General features: G+C 53.9%; 1 protein-coding gene across 4 annotated transcripts in view; it reads right to left on the reverse strand.

The window, feature by feature from the left end:
* Positions 1-1,565: 1,565 nt before the first annotated feature.
* The window catches only part of LOC133464534 (centrosome-associated protein CEP250-like), a 57,087-nt gene continuing 36,161 nt past the window's right edge, over positions 1,566-22,491 (reverse strand). For 3 of the 4 annotated variants that reach the window (XM_061746592.1, XM_061746602.1, XM_061746576.1), the window contains 9 exons: positions 11,871-20,945; positions 9,448-9,524; positions 9,329-9,365; positions 6,593-6,700; positions 6,405-6,521; positions 4,653-4,750; positions 4,334-4,429; positions 3,219-3,327; positions 1,566-2,395 (listed from right to left, as the gene is read on the reverse strand). In XM_061746592.1, coding sequence (XP_061602576.1) covers positions 2,237-2,395; positions 3,219-3,327; positions 4,334-4,429; positions 4,653-4,750; positions 6,405-6,521; positions 6,593-6,700; positions 9,329-9,365; positions 9,448-9,524; positions 11,871-20,945 — 9,876 coding nt within the window. In that variant the 3' untranslated portion in view covers positions 1,566-2,236. The remainder of the gene's footprint in view (positions 2,396-3,218; positions 3,328-4,333; positions 4,430-4,652; positions 4,751-6,404; positions 6,522-6,592; positions 6,701-9,328; positions 9,366-9,447; positions 9,525-11,870; positions 20,946-22,491) is intronic. The other variant, XM_061746584.1, reaches the window with a different exon arrangement.

A 22,491-nucleotide genomic window follows, 5' to 3' on the forward strand; every position in this document is an offset into this window, starting at 1 on the left:
CAAAAGAGTCATCCAGTTTCAATCTGGATCGGCTAAAAATCGGATATTTGCCTGCAGTCTGAACGCGGCCTTAGTGTTGTGTGTTCCAAAACGATGTGGGGAGAGGGGCGGCCACGCCCACTTAGGAGACAGGAAGTGGATACCATTTCATACCATTGGCAGTAACGGTAATGCGCTATCTTCTGTATAGAGGATCTTTGATTCCACGCAGAGATTCCGCTCAAGTTGAGCCGCAGCGCCGCGGACGCCTACTGCAGGTGAGCTGAATCGGTTCTCTTTGTATTTTAACCCAGCTACTGCTACTGAAAACGAAACATCAGAAAAGGTTTTGTCACCATTCTACGCTCAACTACACATTTCAGAAATAACCTTAACCCTACCCTCACCCTAAACCTAACCTTAACCTAAACCCCAAATTCTAACCCTAACCCTCACCCTTAACCCTGAACCCGAAGAGAAAGCCATTATCAACCCAAGGAATAATGACAAAAATCTAGCGGGTAGACGGTATCCCATCTACTCACATTCCTATTCAGTGGACTGATAGCATTTGAAACGGGTGAACTGGAACGTCTGCAGAGAAGGTCGTATCGTAGGGATACCAACTAACTCCTTCACTCTGGAGGTGAGGAGAGAGGAGGTGAGGAGAGAGGAGGAGGAGAGAGGAGGTGGAGAGAGGAGGTGAGGAGAGAGGAGGTGAGGAGGCACCTGAAGGGAATTCAACCGGCTACTGAGATAAATGACCAGCCCAACGATCCAGTCTGCAGTCGCTACACGATGGCAGGACACTCACACAACCTGAGTCACAAAAAGGCACCAGATGTCGTTCCTCCCGAGAGTACAAGCTTTATCAGAAGTAAAACAAACTTTTTTTAGCATTGTTTGAAAGTTTATAATTATTTTTTGTTGTTGTTTTTCAATAGATCGGCCCTCTTGTCATAAATCATGTTATGCAACAATGTATTTCAAATAAACTTGAAACTTCCACCAGGGGGCGTGGCCTTTTACCAGGGGGCGTGGCCACCTGTTAAGCTTGAGTTATGGTTCTGCGTCAAAACAACGCCGTGCCTACGGCGTGTGCTACGCATCGACGCAGACCACACGCCGTCACTGACGCCGTCACTGACGTCACCTCCCGAAAATTGTAACTACGCGTCGAGGCGACGCAGACCACACGCAGACAGAGAGGGCTGTGATTGGTTCGCTTGGTAGCAACGCATTTCCGGTTTCCGGTTTGAAGCAGTCGTGAACTTTCAGGGCTCTTTTCTTCGTGTATGTGTGATTTTTTTTGTTTTGTTTTTTTGCACAATAGTTGTCCTTATCTCTTTGATTTACTGTGACCGGAAAAAGTCGGATAAACCATTCAGGAAAAGATCGCTAATTAGCGGTCACGGCGGGTACTGCACCGTGGAGAAATGGAGTGATGGAGAAGTCCGAAGGTTCACGACGGCGTCACGGTGACGGCGTAGGATCAGCGTTGGTTTGACGCAGAACCATAATTCAGCCTTTAGTTTTATTCTGGCGACTGCAGGACAGGAAGGAGAATAAACCACCAGGACAGAGCGGGACATCAGTAGACTTTATTAACTCGTGTTGAGGCGGAGGACCGCCTCCGACCCGGTACCGACCCGGTATACAGTTAGACCAGGCATCGACCAGGTACAGACCCGGTATTGATCCGGTACAGACCCGGTATTGCACAGAACTCTCTACGTCATAAAAATAGAGGCAGAAAAGCCGCCGGTCGTCAGTAGTTTCACCGTCATAAATAGATCTCTGGGGAGTAACTCAAAACATTCAAAAGGAAATGTGTCGTCATGGAAACAAACAAACACCTGGAGACACGATAAATAACCTCAAACTCCCATGATGCTCGGCGGCGGCGGGGGGGGTTAGGGGGGTGGGGGCGCCGCCACTTTGGCTTGAAGGTTAAAGGGAAGGCAGCGCTGCGGCGTCATGCTGCTGCCGGCGGGTCAGTGCATAGTTTAGAGTTTAGAGTTTAGTTTAGAGTTTAGTTCAGTGTCAGCATTACGATTATGTGCAACTGGTGACGAGGGGGCGGAGCCGAGCAGCAGCAGCCGCCGCAGGGCATTCTGGGTAGCAGCCCAACACAGATATGGCTTCCTGCACATCCACCCGTCTCAGCAGAGAATAAATACAGACGGGCAGCGAACCCGACCAGAGTCCAGGACCAGAGTCCAGCAGAGCCGGGGGGGCCAGAACCGGGCCGGGCCGGCTACAAGGCCCCGGTCAGGCACAGCAGCAGCAGCAGGTGCAGCGTCAGCAGGTACGCCAGGAACAGGTAGCGGGAGCGGCCGCGGCTCGTCAGCAGTCTGGAGAAGTACAGGCTCCGCCCCCGGAGCCAGCGGCGGCACGAGACCACGCCCCCTTTCACCTACGGACCAGAACCAGAACCATAGATTGATACGTGTTTGTTAGTGGGGAGTTTGTTTGCAGCAAAAGACATCACATGGAAATTTGACAAACATTAGCATAAAAACAGGGACACAGAACACTCTCGTTTACATGCAGCAGTTCAATCGGGTTTCTGATCGTATAAGACATCGTTCTGACTTTTAAACTGCATGTAAACACCTCAATCCGATCTACTTCTGACCTATATGGACATTTAGTAATCAGGTAGCAACACCTAGATAACTCGTTCACACGGACATTTATCCGATTCTCTGAACAGCATGTAAACTGAGACAAGTGATTGGGTTCTGTTATGTTTATCTGATACGATCAGAAATCTGATTTCTTTGCTGCATGTAAACGTACTGACAGACAGTGGTAATATCCAGCCAGCTGGGGGGCTGTTTTCTAGAAATATTTAAAAGTTAAGCCATCATTTTAAATCAGATTTAATTTAATTCTGAATTAAAGAGGAATTAAACTTCCCATGTAAACGCACTGAATGTGCTTTTTCACGTTCAAAGCACTTCAACGACGTAAGGGCGATCGGTCTAAAGTCGTTGGGGCCTGTGAGACTTTAACAGGTACAATTGTGCTGCTTTCCAAATGCTCGGTATCTTATGATTGTTAAAAGAAGATCTAAAAATGTCAGTAAGAACTGGTGCCAGCTGTTCAGCACGGTGCTTAAACACATTATAATAATAATAATAATAATAATAATAATAACATTACACAGACGTCGTCAGGGCCGGGGCTTTTCCTGGGGTTGCAGATTTTAAAAAAGGTTTTAACAACAGAATAACCTTTTGCGCCACCAGCGGCTGCGTGGGGTCCAGGCTGACGGCGTCCCACTCGTCCTCGGCCTCCATGTCGATGCTGATGTCCCTCTGGACGTCTCTGGACGGGCCGGAGCTGCAGACACAAACAGGTGAGACTCAGGGGAGACGTTCAGGTTCAGGTTTAGGTTCAGGTCCAGGTTCAGGAGAGACGGGGGGCGTGGCCAGGGCCGGGACTCACAAATAAATTTATGGGGATATTATTACATTAAAAATGTGATTCTGAAATTGAAAGAGTATCTGATAGAAAATCCTTAGGGGTTGTTATTGATTGTAAATTAGCATGGAAACAACATATTAGATACATAAAAGGAAACATTGTAAAGTTAATAGCAATCCTGTATAAGTCCAGAAATATATTAAATCATAAAGCACTACATTTAACTTATTGTTCACTAAAACGACCTTATATATGGTATTGTGTGGGAGTTTATAAGACAACAGTAAATGCTATAGTCCTGTTCTAAAAACCAGCCATACGTGTTATTAATAGCGTGGAAACTGAACATACAAATCCATTGTTTATAAAATCCCATGTTATGAAATTTTATGATTTGGTTTATTATAAAATAATGTAAATAATGTATAAAGCTCAATTAAAGTTATTCCCTGTCTGTGTACAACAGTTTTTCCCAATACATGAGTCAAAATATAATTTGCGTGATGTTTGTAAATTTGTTGTACAAAATTCTAGAAGAGACTAAAAGCAGACGTTTATCTGGTGTGGGAGTTAAACTATGGAATGACGCTAACCTAGATTTACAAATGTGCAGCTCATTCTTGGTTTATAAAAAAAAGATTTGTAGAGCAATCTTTGACAGCTACAAATGCTAATGTTTATTTGTTTGTTGCTGTTCTTCTCTGATATTTATATTAAAAAAAAAGTATTTACTACTATATATGTAAACCTTATTGATCCTCCTTTTCTGGTTTAGTTTTGCTTTTGTTTGTTTGTATGTAGGACAGGCATTAATATAAGCACTATGTTTCTGCCTGTGCCTTTTCAGTCACTATTTTTTGATAATGTTTGTGTTGATAATGCTTGTAGTGTGATGTGACTGAATAAAGAATTTCAATCAAACCTGGTGAGCCGGTTCTCCTCCGCCAGGCGCAGCGCCTCCTCGGCCGCCTCCCTCCGGTTCTTCTCCTCCGCCAGACTCAGCTCGGCCTCCAGCAGCCTGAGGGGACAAAGACGGAGGTTACGGGTTCAATCGATTGATTGATTGATTGATTGATTGTGTTCCTTCCGGCAGGGGGACTATCCAATGGAAATGGGCCTTTTGGCTACAATTGGGTGCATTTACATTTTTAAAATGTTAATTAATGTACATTGTCCCTCTATAACAAATAAATGAGAAATGAAATGAAATAAAAATGGGGGGGGCGGGGGTGTCCCATCACCTGTCTCTCAGCCGGGGGGCTTCAGCAGCTTCACTCATCATGGACTCGGTGCTCCGTTCCTGGGGGGCCCCGGGGGCCACCTGGGGGTCCGGACCCTGCTGAGCAAGCAGATTATGGAGACTATAAGAACCTCATAGAGGGAATCTTAACCTTTAACATGGCAATGTGGTACGGCAACCTCAACACAAAACATAGATGCAAGCTACAAAAAATAGTGAATCTAGCAAAATAATAAGGAAGATACAGAGAAACTTAAGTGGTATTTATAAGGAAGTAATTGGGAAAAAAGCTGCCAGGATAGCAAATGATCTACTCATTCACTCAGCAGCTTTAGAGTTTAAATGACTTCCCTCAGGTAGACGGTACCGTGTACCAAAGGCTAACCGTAACATATTTAAAAACGCATTAATTCCCAACGCCATTAAGGCTCTGCATGAGGGCACGTCTCGGTAGACTTGTCTTTTATGTACATGCCCTTGTTGTTCCTCCTTCTTTGCCACTAAGATGTTTTGCGTGTAAATGTTAAGTGTTTGTTGCTGTGTCATGTTACTGTTGTTTTTGTTTTATGAGACAAAAGACAAATCTCCACTTGTGGACAAATAAACTAACTAACTTAAGCCGGGCATACACTGTGCGATCATCGGCTCGTTTTGAGCCGATTTTCCAGTCGTGCGACAATTTTTTGGATCGGGCCAGATTTCGACCCAATCGTTGCTCGTGCCTCGTGCAGTAAACGTGGGGTAACGACGAGAGAGTAACACCTCACGACGAGCTCCCGATCACAAATCGTGTGCTCGCAAGAAAATCAAACGTGTTTTAAAATCCTGGTCGTGCTACGACCCGATTAGACTCATCCTTTCACAGAGAGCATGCGCAATCTCTGATGTCACGTCAAAAACTATTATTTGTAGTTTAAAGTGTTGCAAATTCACATTACAAATCATGTTTTAATAGCAGAAAAAAAGACTGCATTTCCCACGTCTGCCCAGTCAATTCCTTGTCCAATCACGACGTTGTCTAATCTTTTTTCATTTATCGCCACACAGAATGGCCCAAATTGCTAAAGGCTGATTTATGGTTCCGCGTTACACCAACGCAGCGTACGGTGCGGGTCGCCGCGTACCCTACGCCGTAGGCTCTGCGTTGGTGTAACGCGGAACCATAAATCAGCCTTTAGTGTGTGCTCTGTCTGCTGTTCTGAACACCTCTCTGTTTCTCATTTTGCTGGGACATCGGGTCCCTCCGCCGAGACACGTTTGCGGTATGCGTTCATTGTTGTGTCTAAAAATGATGCGCAGTGCCCACCCAATCAGAAACGGTAGAGATATTCTGTGAATTTTTTTTATATATATAAAAAAATAAAGGATCCCCATAACCTTTGATCAGGTGGGCAGGACACACGTTTGGGTGGGCACAGCCCACCCCTGCCCCAAAACGGGCCTCGAGTTCCAGTACTCAGAGGTCCGACGTGAGCATTATGATCGTATAGTGTGAGCAGACGGGTCGATCAGAGCATCGATCGTACAGTGTGAGACCATAAATCGTGGGCTGTGAACTTTTGAACTCAGCGATCTAGTCGTGCAGTGTGAGATGGGGCTGAATCAAACGATTTAAAATATCGCACAGTGTATGCCCAGCTTAACTGGGGGGACGTTAGGGGACAAGGACACGTAAGACGGCAGACGCAGGACAGAGGACGCCTCAGTCCAGAACCCCGACCACCTGGACCTGGTCCTGGACCGGGACTCTCACCTGGACCCGGTTCTGGTTCTCCAGCCAGTGGACGCGGTCCTGGGTGTCCCTCAGGGTCTGGGACACGGCCCTCAGCTGGGCAGCAACCGCAGCTTTCTCCTCCCCCGCCTGCTGCAGCTGTGGGGGGGGTTAGAGGTCAGAGGTCAGGGGTCGGGTCAGAGCTACCTGGACCTGGTTCTGGGTCCTACCTTGGTGCTGAGCTGCTGCAGGTTCTGGTCCCGCTGCTGGATCTCGTAGACGCAGCGCTGCAAGTTCTGCTGCAGGTCCAGCTGAATCCTCTCCGCCTCCGAGGGAACCTGGTGGGGGACAGATGTTCTGGTGTCAACCGGTCCAGATGTTCTGGTGTCAACCGGTCCAGATGTTCTGGTGTCAACAGGTCCAGATGTTCTGGTGTCAACAGGTCCAGATGTTCTGGTGTCAACCGGTCCAGATGTGGCAGACAGATTCTACGTCTCCGTTGTCAACCAGAGTCTGGACCCGTGGACCCACGTCTAGAGCTCGGTAGAGCCGGAGTCTGGATCCAGTTCTAGAGCACCTGTTACGGTTTCTAACCCGCCACCTCCACGACTGTCCCAAGCTGTCAAACAGATTAGGCTCACCGGAGACCCGGGGATTCCAGGTGAGCCGAATCACTCGTTCCCCAACACCTGCGAAATTTAAGGACCATCTTTCCTGGCAGGGAGGGGAAGTCTCAGTCGGCATTCTCATCGACTCTGGCGCCGACGGGAGTTTCATTGACCACCAATTGAACAGAAAGGCTAACATTCCACTCGTGGCACTGGTTGAACCCAGATGACTCTGTCTGGTAACCATGTTGAGGAGATTTGTTTCCACGTGCTACCGTCCCCTGGCACTCCTCTCATCTTAAGCCTGAGTTATGGTTCTGCGTCAAACCAACGCAGAGCACACACCGTCACCGTGACGCCGTCGTGAACCCTTCGGACTTCTCCGTCACTCCATTTCGTTGCGGTGCAGTACCCCCCGCGACCGCTAGTTAGCGATCTTTTCCTGAATGGTTTATCCGACTTTTTCCGGTCACAGTGAATCAAAGAGATAAGGACAACTATTGTGCAAAAATCCAAAACAAAAAAAATCACACATACACGAAGAAAAGAGCGCTGAAAGTTCACGACTGCTTCAAACCGGAAACCGGAAATGCGTTGCTACCAAGCAAACCAATCACAGCCCTCTCCGTCTGCATGTGGTCTGCGTCGCCTCGACGCGTAGTTACAATTTTCGGGAGGTGCACGTCAGTGACGGCGTCAGTGACGGTGTGTGGTCTGCGTCGACACGTACCACACGCCGTAGGCACGGCGTCTTTTTGACGCAGAACCATAACTCAAGCTTTAGGCCGACCTCATTGGATTTGCATGTCTCCCATGTGGATTACGGCACAGGGCGCATACTCAGTTGTAGCACGACCTGCTATGCCTGATGCCTCTGTGCCGCTACAGACTCAATATCACAGTTTCGTTCTAACACTCCCTCTCCTCCAGATCTGTCTACAGTTCCCTCTGTTTACCATGACCTGAGAGAGGCATTTATTCAGGACCAAGCCCGTTCTTGGCCCCCCCACCGTCCGTATGACTGCGCCGTTCAATGGCACCGGGTTTTTCTTTTCAAAAAGAAGGGTGGAGACCTTAGACCGTGTATTCACTACAGGGAACTTAATAAGATTATGTTCAAGAACGAGCCCCCTCTTCCCCTCATATCTTGTCATGCCTTTCGGCCTTACCGATGCTCCTGCAGGTTTTCAGGCATTAGTGAATGATGTATTGGGGGATATGCTGGACATATTTGTGGTTCTTTATCTTGATGACATCCTGGTGTGAGAAGTGCGCCTTGCACGGTTCCTCCGTGGAGTTCCTGGGATTCATCATTGGGAAGGGACAGGCTCGACGACACGTCAACCGACCACCAGGAAGCAGTCGCAGACCTTTTTGGGGCTTTGCAAACTTTTAACGCTGCTTTATTCGGGATTACAGCAAGGTAGCAGCCCCCCTCTCTGCCCTTACTTCATCTCTGCATCAGTTTGCCTGGACACCTGCCGCCAGCACCGCTTTCGACGCCCTGAATAGGAGATTCACCTCTGCACCGATCCTGGTCCACCCTGACTACGTTTACATGCATCAATAACCCTTTTCTAACCGGAATATTAGCAATAACCCAGTTTTGCACGGCCATGTAAACACCAATACCCCCTTTGAATAACCAGAATTTACTCATATTCCGTTTTTTAAAAACCTGAATATGACCCCTGGGTTACTCCTTTTTTAACACGAATATTTGGTCATGTAAACGCCAAACAGGATTTTACATCAAAAGGAACAGGAATTTGTTTTCTGCATATTCCTTTCGCAAGGAATCTTGTTCTTTTGAGTCCAGGAAGTTCTTACAAACATGGAGAAACGCAAGACCAGGAGGAGACTAATCACTTCATAAATGTAATGAAAGATATGAACATTTTGGCATTTGTAGACGGATGAAAGTACCGGGATAGCAACATTTACAAAAAGGTGAGTGAAAAGTTGCGCGAAGATCAAGCTCTGCTGGAAGACGCTGAAAAAGGCGACTTCTGCTGGGCTGTTGATTATCCGCCGTGCTGTTGTTGTTGTTGTTTTGGATTTGGATACAGGAAGAAGAAGCAGAAATGACGGGAATTGCATCATAACGTTCTCCGTGCGTCGCTGGTCTGATCCAGATATCCCAAATGATTAATCACCATGTATACAGGGATAACCCTGTTAGCTCACCCATGTAAACAGAATATTCCGAATGTTTCAGTAACTGGAATATTAGCAATAACACGTATTTTGACTGCATGTAAACGTAGTCCATGAGTCTGGATCCAGTTCTAGACACCTAGAGGCCGGCAGCGGTTCGGGACTCAACATCGGCCGGTGGACGTAAGAGGTTGAACGTACCGTTGGGGTCTGCAGGTCCTCCTTCCCCGGTCCGGACCTGCGGGACAGTAAAACCGGATCAGTCAGAGCTCAGACCCGGACCCGGGTCCAGGATCTGTAACCGTGAGAGCGGCCGTCACCTGAGAAGAGCAGCCTCCCGCTGGACGTCCTGGTGCATTGTGGGTCGCGGTACCGCGGCCGCCAGCTTCGTCAACGCCTGCAACGACACGAGCAGAACAGACTTTCTCAGAGACAACAATATGTTCACATCCATGACAACAAATCTCAATATAGACACATTAAATATGGGGTTCCACAAGGTTCCATTTTGGGGCCGTTACTCTTTATCATTTATATAAATGATCTGGTCAATTGCTCAAAGGTCTCCAAAAAATCATTTTTACAACATTCATGAACTTCATGAACTCTCTCTTAATATTAAGAAAACAAATTGTATATTATTTTGTTTCAATAAAAAACGAATAAATATGGAAAATGTGGCCTTTCAGATCAAAATAAATGAAGAAATAAAGAGAGTAAACTCTACAAAGTTCCTTGGTGTCCTCATTGATGATTGTCTAAACTTTAAATATCATATAGATCAACCTTGTGCAAAAATTCTAAATATGTTGGTCTGTTTTTCAAACTGAGACACCTGCTTCCACGCTCTGCCCTTCTCATTCTCTATAAAACTTTGTTTGAACCACATTTAAATTACTGTAATATTATTTGGTGTAATACTTATCCCAGTCATCTAAAAAAATTAGTTTTACAGAAAAAAATTATCCGTGCTATCTCCTGGACTGAATTTAATTCACCTACTCTAACCTGTTTGCCCACTATGGTTTTCTTCGCCTTAAAGAATATAACTACTTCCATCATTATTGTACAATATATCAGGTGGTCTCAGGTTTGAATCCCAGATTAACTCAACTCATCCCAATCTCCGTTGTTCCCCAGCACACCCACAAAACTAGACATAAACACCTTATTATAGGAAAACAACGTAAACTTGTGGAACAAGTATGAGTGTTGTGTGTCGGGGAAACACAGATTTGGAACGAGTTGAATGATCAGCATTAAAAAGTCACAGTCCATCTCCATATTCAAACGCCAGTTAAAGAAACAATTGTTAAGCTCATTTATATAAATGTACACTTCGTGATCACAAAATGTTTCATGTTAAGTTTTTGTAATGTGATACGTTGTAATGTAAGTGGTAGTCTAGTATAAAGTGCATGTTGTATTGTTAAGTGTGTATATAAGTGTAAGTGCATGTATGTATTCCTGTCTAACCCTGGATTCACACTGAAAGCACCAAAAGCGTTTTTATTATTTTTGCGTTGGATCAATGTAGCAAATAAAATCCTTGGGACCATCCAGCTCCTCAACCATCAGTTACGTGTTTGACATGAGCAGTTCAGGTAAAAGCGGCAGTCAAATCAGCAAAAATGTCAGTTTGCTGGATGAAATATATGAATTCCTGATAAAATAAGTTTGTTAGTGCACAGCTCTGCTCCTGTACGCATGTGAATGAGTGTACGTTTATGTGTACCGTATTTTCCGCACTATAAGGCGCACCTAAAAGCCTTTAATTTTCTCAAAAACCGGCCGTGTGCCTTATAATGCAGTGCGGCTTATATATGATCATTACGGTAATTTCTGTTACTGTAGTCAGGGGGATTGTGGGTAATGTAGTTGGTGTCATCGAAGTAATGGCGCTAAACCGGCAGGAATCGTCATAGCAGCGACGCTGACTCGCATAATGGGGACTTTGACGAGACGGAGCAAAGCTGGTTTTTATTTTGTTAATAAAGTTTGACATACGGTACTTTTCTTCTTGGTTTTTTTTTTGCATTTGCTGTAGGATTTTGTAGCATTTCCTGTAGCGCAGCTCCATCAGGTAAATACATCAACTCAACCCCAGCCACTATAGTTGGTATTTTACCATATATTTAGTGCGCCTTATAATGCGGTGCGCCTTATACAGTATATGGAAAAAGTTTTAAAATATGTCATTCATTGAAGGTGCACCTTATAATGCGGTGCGCCTTATAGTGCGGAAAATACGGTACATGAAAGTACAATCTGCATTGAGGCTTCTCGCTCCGGGAATCCTGGTCTGTGATTGGACGCTGCCTCGGCGTCAACGCTGCTCATTTGCATAAAGTTGAGATTTTTCAACTTCAAATTGACGCCTCCGACGCCTCTCGCAGTGCTTTCATAGAAAATGAATGGCTGCCTATGACGCCCATGGCGCTTTCGGGCTGTGAATCCAGGGTAATGTATTTATGTTCATTGGCTCCTACCATAAGCTTTAGATAGCTTCTCCAGGAGACCAATTCACATGTGTGAGTGTGAATAAATAAATAAAAAAATAAACTGCGCCGAGCGGCGCCAGCAGAACCAGCATAACCCGAGCAGCCGACAGACACATGCGTGTGAAGCGACGGCGGTGAAACACGACCACGACACTCCCGCCTCCATCATGCCTCCATGCTCGCACGACAACCACGACAGAGACGGAGTTCAAGCAAACAGCCACGCCGCCGACGCCACTCACCGGGTCGGCGCCGCCCACTCCTCCCGGCTCCGCCCCCAGCCGGGGCCCGGCCACGCCCCCGGACCCGGCGCCGGCCAGCAGGTCCATGAGCCGGTCCCGGTCGTCCTGCAGCGCCGCCATGGAGCCGGAGAACGCCGCCAGCTGGCGTTGGTGGGCGCCGCTCTGCGCGGCGGCGAGTGCTAGCTCCCGCTCCTTCCCCGCCAGCGCCGCCGTTAGCTCGTCCAGCAGCCGGTGCAGCCCGGCCCGGGCGTCGGCCTGGGCGTCGACCCGGTCGGGCCGGTCCAGAACCGCCAGTCTTCGGGCCAGGACGTCCCTCTCCTGCGTCAGCGCCGCCAGGTCGGCGCCAGCGTCCTGCAGGCGCCGCTCCGCCGCAGTCGCGCCGTTCCGGGACTCCCGCAGCTCCCGGTCGTACCGGGCCTGCAGAACCTTGAAGTCCTGGATCAGCCGGTCCCGGTCGTCCTGCAGCGCCGCCGTGGCGCCGCGCAGGGACTCGTGCTCGGCGCCGGTGGCCCGGTTCTGCTTCTCCAGGTCCAGAACCTTCTGCGCCGCCGCGTCGCGCTCCGCCCTCAGAGACTCCGCCTCCCGCTCCAGGTCCCGGGTCCGGTCCAGCTGCTGGGCCAGCAGGTCCTGCAGCTGGTGGTCCTTCAGGGCCAGGACCCGGTTCAGGTCCTGCCGGTACCGGACCAGCTGGGCCCGCAGCAGCGCGTTCTCCGAGTTCAGGTCGTCCATCTGGTGCAGCAGCTGCCGGATCTCGTGCTTCGGGCCGCCGGCGCCGCCGCCCGCGTCCCGGTCCGGAGAGCCGTCCCTGGACCCGACCCGGGTCAGGACCGGGTTCTCCTGCTCCAGCACTTGTGGCTCGGTCTGCTCCGCCCTCGTCTCCGGGTCGAGCTGCTCCGCCTCAGACGCGGCGCTCAGCTTCTTAAGCCCCGCCTCCTCTAGCTTCTTAAGCCCCGCCTCCTGCAGCTTAAGCTCCGCCTCTTGTAACTTCGTAAGCCCCGCCTCTTGCAGCTTAAGCTCCGCCTCTTGTAACTTCGTAAGCCCCGCCTCCTGCAGCTTAAGCTCCGCCTCTTGTAACTTCGTAAGCCCCGCCTCCTGCAGCTTAAGCTCCGCCTCTTGTAACTTTGTAAGCCCCGCCTCTTGTAACTTCTTAAGCTCCGCCTCCAGGTCCAGGACCCGGTCCTGGTACCGGAGACAGTCCTGCTGCAGCAGCCGGACCTCCTGCTGCTTCTCCCTCAGCAGCTCCTGCAGCTCCGCCCTGGCGCTCCGGGATCCCTCGCTGCCTCGCCGCGCCGCCGCCCTGAGCTGGGTCTCCAGCTCCAGGATCCGGGCCTCCAGCCGGGCCTCGTGGGCCTGCAGGGCGCTGACGGCCTCCCGGCTGCCCTCCAGCTCCTCCTGCAGCACCGCCTTGTCGTCCTGCAGGATCCGGACCGTCTCTCCGAGGCCGACGGCGTCCTGGCCGCGCCGCTCGATGACGTCCTGCAGCTCTCTGACGACGGCGTCTCTGCGGCCCGATTCCAGCTCCTGCTCGGTCCGGATCTCCTCCATCTCCTCCCGCTGGGCCCGGAGCTCCGTGTCCTGGGCCTCGACCCGAGCCAAGAGGGACCGGTTCTGGTCCTGAAGGTCCGCCAAGGAATCCTGCAGCCGGCGGAGCTCCGCCTCCTGCACGGCGTTCATGTCCTCCAGTCGCTGCTTCTGGTCCTGCAGCCGGCTAAGCTCCGCCTCCTGCGTGGCGTTCTTGTCCTGCAGTCGACTAAGCTCCGCTTCCAGTCCCTGGTTCTGGTCCTGTAGCCGGCGATGCTCCGCCTCCAGGCGCTGGAGCTCCGCCTCCATCAGAGCGCTCCGGTCCTGCAGCTGGTGAAGCTCCGCCTCCAGCTGCCGTTTCTGTTCCTGCAGCCGGGGAGGCTCCGCCTCAAGGCGCTGGAGCTCCGCCTCCTGCGTGGTGTTCTTATCCTGCAGCTTGCGAAGCTCCGCTTCCTGCTGGCTAAGCTCCGCCTCCTGTGTGGCGTTCTTGTCCTGCAGCCGGCTAAGCTCCGCCTCCTGCCGGCTAAGCTCCGCCTCCTGCGTGGTGTTCTGGTCCAGCAGCCGAGGAAGCTCCGCCTCCATATGGGCATTCTGGTCTTGCAGCTGGTGAAGCTCCGCCTCCAGTCGCTGAAGCTCCGCCTCCTGCGTGGCGTTCTTGTTCTGCAGCCGGCTAAGCTCCGCCTCCAGCCGCTGGTTTTCCTCGGCGAGCTTGAGCATCCTGCCGCGGTGCCGCTCCGCCTCCCGGACCCGCCCCTCCAGCACCTCCATCTCGGCCCGCCGGGCCTCCGCCTGCTCCGGCTCCTCCTGCTGTTGCAGCGCGGCATGCTGGGAGTCCTGCAGGGACGCCAGCTGGTGAGAAAACGCCCGCTTCTGCTGCGTGATGCCCTCGATGGTTAGCTTGAGGCTGTTGCACGCCGCCGCCAGGCTGCCGTTCTCACCGTGCAGCCGCCGGGCCTCGGCACCGGCCCGGTCCCGCTCCTCCAGCAGGGCCGTCTGCCGGGCCGACGACGCCTCCACTTCCTGTTTCAGGGAAGCGTTCTCCTTCAGCAGCTCCTTCCTGGAGAGCAGCGCCGCCTGCAGCTTCCGGGCCAGCGGGCCGGTCCGGTCCTGCTGGTCCCGGGTTCTGGTGTCGTCTGGGGACTTCTGTAGTAGCTGCAGCTCGTCTTGTTGCTGATCCTGAACCTCCCTTGGCTCCGCCTCCTTCGCCAGCTCCGCCCTCCTTTGATGTTTCTCTAGCTCCTCCCCCTTTTGGCGAGCTTCGGCCTGGGCGACGCCCAGCTGTGATGTCAGAGCCGCAGAGAGGCGCTCCATCTCTGCTAGCGCCTCATCTTTACGCCCCATTTCCACGGAGACCGCCTGCAGCTCCGCCTCCTTGGCCTCCAGGCGGGAGGAGGCAGAGTTACGTAGTTCCTTTAGCTCCGCCTCCTTCACCAGCTCCGCCTCCCTTTGATGTTTCTCTAGCTCCTCCCCCTTGTGGCGAGCTTCGGCCAGGGCGACGCCCAGCTGTGATGTCAGAGTCGCAGAGTGCCGTTCCATCTCTGCTAGCACCTCATCCTTACGACCCGCTTCCGCGGAGACCGCCTGCAGCTCCGCCTCCTTGGACTTCAGGTAGGAGGAAGCGGAGTCTCTGAGCTCCTTTAGCTCTGCCTCCTTGGCCTCCAGCTCCGCCTCCTTCACCTCCAGCCGGGAGGAGACGGAGTCATGTAGTTCCTTTAGCTCCGCCTCCTTGGCCTCCAGCTTCCTGGCCGTCTCGCGGCGAGCTAGCAGCGCCGCCTGCAGCTTCTTCTGCAGAACCAGCTTCTCCGCCGCCACACGGGCGAGTTCCGCCTCCCTCGCCAACTGGGCGGCGGCCTGATGTTTCTCTAGCTCCTCCCCCTTGTGGCGAGCTTCGGCCTGGGCGTCACCCAGCTGTGATGTCAGAGCCGCGGAGTGCAGCTCCATCTCCGCTAGCGCCTCGTTTTTACAGCCTGCTTCCGCGGAGACAGTTTCAAGCTCCGCCTCCTTCGCTTGAAGCTCCGCCTCCTGCGTGGCGTTCTTGTCCTGCTGCTGGTGAAGCTCCGCCTCCAGGCGCTGGAATTCCGCTTTTTGCGCGGCTTTCTTATCCTGCCGACGGCTAAGCTCCGCCTCCTTGGCCTCCAGGCTGGAGGAGGCGGAGTCTCGGAGCTCCTTTAGCTCCGCCTCCTTGGCCTCCAGCTTCCTGGCGGTCTCGCGGCGAGCTAGCAGCGCCGCCGTTAGCTTCTTCTGCAGAACCAGCTTCTCCGCCGCGGCGTGGGCGAGCTCCGCCTCCAGGTCCGGCTCCGGCCCTTTGGGGGAGGAGTCCCGGGCCTCCTGGTCCTGGTTCTGGTCCTGGTTCTGGAGCTCCTCCCTCAGACGGGCCTCCTGCTCCGCCTGGTTCTGGTTTTGGTTCTGGAGCTCCTCGACTCTCCGGATCAGCTCCTTCCTGGCGAGCAGCGCCGCCTGCAGCTTCCTCCGACCCGCCTCCTTCTCCCGGCTCAGCCCGGTGACCCGGTTCTGCAGAACCTCCTCGTCCTTCTGGAGCTCCAGCTTCAGCTGCTCGGACCTCTCCAGCTGCTCCGTCAGGGCCCGGTTCTGGTCCGTCAGGTCCCGGTTCTGCTGGCCCAGCCTCACCCTCTCTCCCGAAGCCGCCTCCATGACCCGGTTGACGGCGCCGTCCCGGTCCTTCAGCTGCTGACTCAGCGCCGCCAGCAGCTGCTCCTGCTGCTGGTTCTGGACCCGCCTCGCCTCCTCCTCCTCCAGAACCGGGCTCTCCAGCTGGTCCTTGGCCTCCCGGGCCTCCCGGGCCTCCACCAGTCTCTCCTCCAGCGCCGCCACGGCGGCGTCTCGGGCCGCCAGCTCGGCCTCGACCCGGCTCAGCCGCCCCGCTAGCTCCTCCTTGTCCCGCCTCTCCCGGTCCAGAACCGAGATCCACTCGTCCTCAGAGTCCCGCAGGACCGACTCCAGGTTCTGGACGCTGTCCTGCAAGTGAGAGAGCTGCTGGTCTCGAGCACTAACCTGAGCTTGCAGGCTCCGTGTTAGCTCCGCCTCCGGCTTCAGCGCTGCCTCCTTCACGTCGAGGCTCCGGTTCTGCTCCGCCAGGCTCCGGTTCTGCTCCTCCAGGCTCCGGTTCTGCTCCTCCAGGTTCCGGTTCTGCTCCTCCAGGCTCCGCCTCTCCGCCGTTAGCTGCGCGGCGCGCGCCGCCAGCGCAGCGTACTGGCCGTTGATGGCATGCAGCGCCATCTCGCGCTGCTCCAGGTTCTCCGTCAGCGCGTCCAGCTGCGCCGCCACCTGCAAGTGCTGCGCCCTGACCCGGTCCAGCTCCACCGTCAGCGCCGCGGCGCCGGCCCGCTGGGCCGCCAGCGCCTCCTCCTTCTCCTGCAGGAGGCGGCGGCTCAGGGCCTCGGCCTCGGAGAGCTGCGCCCTCAGGTCCTGCAGCTCCTCCAGACGGGCAGCGTTCTGGTCCCGGAGGTGGTCCAGGGCGCTCTGGTTCCGGTCCGCGGCCCCCCCGAGGGTCTCGGCCTCGGCGGACAGGAAGTGGACCCGGTTCTGGAGCTCCGTCTGCTGCTGCAGGCTCTGCTGCTCCCGGGCCTGGAGCTCCGATACTCGCTCCTGCAGGTCGGCGTTGTCCTGGACCGAGCGCTGCAGCCTGGTGCCGAGCTGCTGGACCAGGTTCTCCTGCTGCGTCCGGGCCGAGCTCAGCGCCTGGACCTCCGCCTCCCGCCGGGCCTCGGCCTCCTGCGCCGACGCCGTCAGGCGGCCGATCTCGGCCTCCATCTCGGCGGCGCTCTGGTTCATGACGCCCAGCTGAGCGCTGAGCGACATCACTGACGCGTTCCGCTTCTCCAGCTCGTCATGGCGGCTCTCGAAGCGCCTCGTCAGCTCCGCCGCCGCACGCTCCTTCTCCTCCAGCATTTCCGACAGCTTAGAGCACTCGTCAGTCTTCCCCAGCAGCGCGGCGGCGGCGGAGCGCCTGAGCTCGCCGGCCGTGGCGAGCAGCTCCTCCTTGTCCTTCAGCAGGCCGTTGATGGTTTCCTGCAGGGCGGCGGCGCCCTGGCGGAGCCGACTCCCCTCGGAGGTCAGTTCAGAGTTATCCGCCGCCAGACGCGCCGCCTCCTCGCCGAGCCGCCGGTTCTCCTCCGCCGCCGCCTGGATCCGGCTGTTCAGCGCGGCCAGCTCCGCCCCCCGGGCCTCCGACTCCGCCTCCAGCCGCCGGGCTGCCTCCTCCAGGATGCCAACGCGGTCCGTCAGGGACCTGATGGTCTGGTTTCTTTGGTCCAGCTCCTCTTTGTGAACCCGGCGCTCCTGCGTCAGCGCCTGGGCCTCGTCGCGGAGCTCGGAGATGGTGCCGACGTGGGCGGCGGCTTCGCCGCGCAGGCGATGGAGTTCCGCCTCCTTCTCCAGCGCCGCCGCTCTCAGCTTCGACTCCTGCTCCCGGAGATGAGACACCGTCTCCTCCAGCCGCCTCTGCTGGTCCCGCCGGGCCTCCGTCTCCGCATGGACGCCGCCAGCGGCCCGCTGCAGCTGGTCCAGCTCCGCCCGGCCTTCCGCAAGGAGACGCTCCAGACCGCCACACTCCTCCGTCTTCGCTAGCAGCAGCTTCGAGTTTGACAGCGAGTTCTGCTCCAGGACCCGACTCAGCTCGCCGGTCCGCTCCGTCAGCTCGTCCCGTTCCCTCCGGAGCTCCTTGATCGTCGTGGCGTTTTCAGAGTGTAGCGTCTCTGCGGCAGATAGCTCGGCCCGCAGGGCCTCCGCCGCAGCAGCAGCTTCAGCTAGCGTCCTCGCCGCCTTGTCCTCAAGGCCGCGGAGCTTCTCCTGCAGCTGCTGCTTCTCCGCCTGCGAGCTCTTCAGGTTGCTGCTCAGCTCCTCGTGTTGGGAATCCCAGACTCGCAGCTGCTCCTCCAGATGTTTGCGGGCGGCCTCCAGCTGCTCCTCCAGTGACGTCACGGCGCCCGCCTTCTGGTTCATGGCGTCCCGGAGTGCCGCCTCGCTCCGGGTCAGCACCTCGACCTGTGCCAGCAGCTGGTTGTGTTGCTCCTTGACAGACTTGATCTCCTGCTCCTTGTCGCGGAGCTCCCGCCCGAGTCCCTCCGCCTGCTGCAGTTTCTGGGCCGTCGCCTCTAGCTGCGCCTTCAGCGCCGCCTCGCTCTGCGCCCGCTGCTCCAGCTGCAGGTTTAGCGCCTCGACTTGCGCCAGGAGCTGGTTGTGCTGCTCCTTGACGGACTTGATCTCCTGCTCCTTGTCGCGGAGCTGCCCCTGGAGTGCCTCGCTGCTTGCAGCGCTGAGACCCTCCGCCTGCTGTAGCTTCTGGGCCGCCGCTGCTAGCTGCTCCTCCAGCGACGTCACGGCGCTATCTTTCTGGTTCACGACGTCCCGGAGCTCCGCCTCGCTCCGGGTCAGCGCCTGGACTTGTGCCAGGAGCTGGTTGTGTTGCTCCTTGACGGACTTAATCTCCTGCTCCTTGTCGCGGAGCTCCTGCCCGAGTCCCTCCGCCTGTTCTAGCTTCTGGGCCGCCGCCGCTAGCTGCTCCTTCAGCGCCGCCTCGCTCTGCGCCCGCTGCTCCAACTGCTGGTTTAGCGCCTCGACTTGCGCCAGCAGCTGGTTGTGCTGCTCTTTGACGGACTTGATCTCCTGCTCCTTGTCACGGAGCTCTCGTCGGAGCTTCTTGCCGCTAGCGGCTCCCAGTCCCTCCACCTGCTGCAGCTTCTGCGCCGCCGCCGCTAGCTGCTCCTCCAGCGACGTCACGGCGCCCGCCTTCTCGTTTACGGCGTCACGGAGTGCCGCCTCACTCTGCTCCAGCGCCTGCACTTGCGCTAGGAGCTGGTTGTGTTGCTCCTTGACGGACTTGATCTCCTGTTCCTTGTCGCAGAGCTCCCGCCCGAGTCCCTCCGCCTGCTGCAGTTTCTGGGCCGCCGCCGCTAGCTGCTCCTTCAGCGCCGCCTCGCTCTGCGCCCGCTGCTCCAGCTGCCGGGTCAGCGTCTCGACTTGCGCCAGGAGCTGGTTGTGTTGCTCCTTGACGGACTTGATCTCCTGCTCCTTGTCGCGGAGCTGCCCCTGGAGTGCCTCGCTGCTTGCAGCGCTGAGACCCTCCGCCTGCTGTAGCTTCTGGGCCGCCGCTGCTAGCTGCTCCTCCAGCGACGTCACGGCGCTATCTTTCTGGTTCACGACCTGGTCTAGCTTCTGGGCCGCCGCCGCTAGCTGCTCCTTCAGCACCGCCTCACTCTGCGCCCGCTGCTCCAACTGCAGGTTTAGCGCCTCGACTTGTGCCAGGAGCTGGTTGTGCTGCTCCTTGACGGACTTGATCTCCTGCTCCTTGTCACGGATCTCTCGTCGGAGCTTCTTGCCGCTAGCGGCTCCCAGTCCCTCCGCCTGCTGTAGCTTCTGGGCCGCCGCCGCTAGCTGCTCCTTCAGCGCCGCCTCACTTTGCACCCGCTGCTCCAGCTGCAGGGTTAGCGCCTCGACTTGCGCCAGGAGCTGGTTGTGTTGCTCCTTGACGGACTTGATTTCCTGCTCTTTGTCGCAGAGCTGCCGCCGTAGCGCCTCGCTGTTTGCAGCACCGAGACCCTCCGCCTGCTGTAGCTTCTGGGCCTCCGCCACTAGCTGCTCCTCCAGTGACGTCACGGTGCCCGCCTTCTGGTGCATGGTGTCCCGGAGCTCCGCCTCGCTCCGGGTCAGCACCTCGACCTGCGCCAGGAGCTGGTTGTGCTGCTCCTTGACGGACTTGATCTCCTTCTCCTTGTCGTGGAGCTCCTGCCCGAGTCCCTCCGCCTGTTCTAGCTTCTGGGCCGCCGCAGCTAGCTGCTCCTTCAGCGCCGCCTCGCTCTGCGCCCGCTGCTCTAGCTGCCGGGTTAGCGCCTCGACTTGTGCCAGGAGCTGGTTGTGCTGTTCCTTGACGGACTTGATCTCCTGCTCCTTGTCGCGGAGTTCCTGCCGGAGCTTCTCGCCGCTAGCGGCTCCCAGTCCCTCCGCCTGCTGTAGCTTCTGTGCCGCCGCTGCTAGCTGCTCCTTCAGCGCTGCCGCGAGGCTGCGGTGGTCGGCGGCCTGCTCCTGCAGGTCCCTGCGGAGCTCCCGGACGGTCCTCTCGTCCTCCTCGGCCTGCTTGGCCAGGCGCTGCAGCTCCGCGGCTTTAGCGCATCCGTCCTCGCGGGTCTCCGTTAGCTCCGCCGTCGCGTCCTGCAGCTTCCCTAGCAGCTCAGTGATCCTGCCGTTGAGGCCTTGCTGGTCGGAGCTCTGCGAGTCTCGGAGGACCTTCAGGTCCCGCTCCGCCTTGGTCAGCGTGTCCTCCAGCTGCACCAGGCTCTCCTCCTTGAGCTTGGCCTCCCGCTTCAGGGCGGATAGCTGCTCGGCGTACTCGGCGGCACTGCCCGCCAGGCCGGCCAGCTCCTTGTCCTTCTCCGCCAGCGCATCCCGCAGGCCGTCCATCTCCCGCTCACAGCTCTGCAGGTCATGGATGAGCCCGGCGCGTTCGTCCAGGTGGGTCTGGTTTAGCTTATCCAGCTCCTCGTTGGTCTGATCCAGCTCCGCCTGCAGCGTCGCCAAGGCAACTTCCTGCTTCTGAGCCTGAAACCAAAGAAACAACGCTGTTAGCGCTCATGACTATGGTTAAAATGATCATCACGATTATTTTGATCAATATTCTGATCGCGGTTATTCATCATGATTATTCATCATGATTCTCGCGATTATTCATTGCTATTATTCATCACAATCATTCATCACGATTATTCACCATGATTATCGCGATTATCCATCGTAATTATTCATTGCGATTATTTTGATCAACGTTGTGATCACGATTATTCATCACGATTATTCATCATGATTCTCGCGATTATTTATCACGATTATTCATCGCAATTATTCATCATGATTATCGCGATTATTCATCGCAATTATTCATCACGAATATTCATCACCACGATTATTCATCACGATTATTCATCACAATTCATCACAATTATTCAATGAGTTTAGTCCAATTTTTCTTCGATTGAAGCGTCATTTAAACATATGTGTGTGCTACATTACTGCTAATTTAAAAACATTTGCATAAAAATAAAATTGTTGCTCGTTCTTCGCCCTAATTTTAATGCTTTCATAATAAAAATGGAAATAATAATGAATGTAACACAACATTAATTAAATGGGACACTGCTCAAACTCACTAACATATATTTCTGTTCATTCTGGGCAAGTATCACTTTATTTCTAATTAATGTCCCAAAAAAAATCCACAGCAACTAGATATAAATAAAAAGGAACATTTCAGGTACCGTGGAGTGAGTTTAAAACAAAATCTTTTGATTTCTTTATCCAAATTTACCGTTGGTTTTGTGATGAAATGTATTCCTGTGGTTCTCTCTGAGTAGCGGGTGTCACTTTTACAACTTTTACACACCACTTAACCATTTTAAGATAAATAAATAAAAGCTTTTGCGGTCATAGTTATGGGTTGTAGCTGCTGCCGAGCCGACTTTGTTTTGGAAGTGCAGATCCTATTTCTGCCAGTTTGGGGATAAAAGATACGCTGCACCTTCACGACACTACAAGTGTTCTTTTAGGATGTTTCTGATTGGTCGGTCAGGGACCAATCAGAAGGCTGACAAAGGGTTGATTGTACAGCCCTAGACGCTGTAATAAACCCGTTTCTCAGGTGACCAGTTTGGGCTGCATCGTGGTGTCGTCGTTCATCGCTGCCACTACCGTCGCCACCCGTCCATTGAAATACGGAACTGTTACGTAATTGGGAATTAAAAGTTGCGTTCCGTATTGAACCAATACAGACACATATTATGCTCTTATTTATTGATATACAGGTAATATACATAATAATAATAATAATAATAATAATATACGGGTGAAGGTATATATATATATATATATATATATATATTGCAAAACTTCATTCGTTTCAGTATTTCAACTTGGTGAAACAAATATATTATTTCCCACTACATGCAAAGTGAGATATTTCAAGCCTTTATTTGTTATAATTTTGGTGATTATGGCTCACAGTTTATGAAAACCTCAAATAAAAAAATCTAAAGAAATTTGAATATTTTATGAAATCAATAAACAATTCAATCATCAAAATTATAACAAATAA

Source organism: Cololabis saira, chromosome 2, assembly GCF_033807715.1.
Source record: "Cololabis saira isolate AMF1-May2022 chromosome 2, fColSai1.1, whole genome shotgun sequence".
Lineage (NCBI taxonomy): Eukaryota > Metazoa > Chordata > Actinopteri > Beloniformes > Belonidae > Cololabis > Cololabis saira.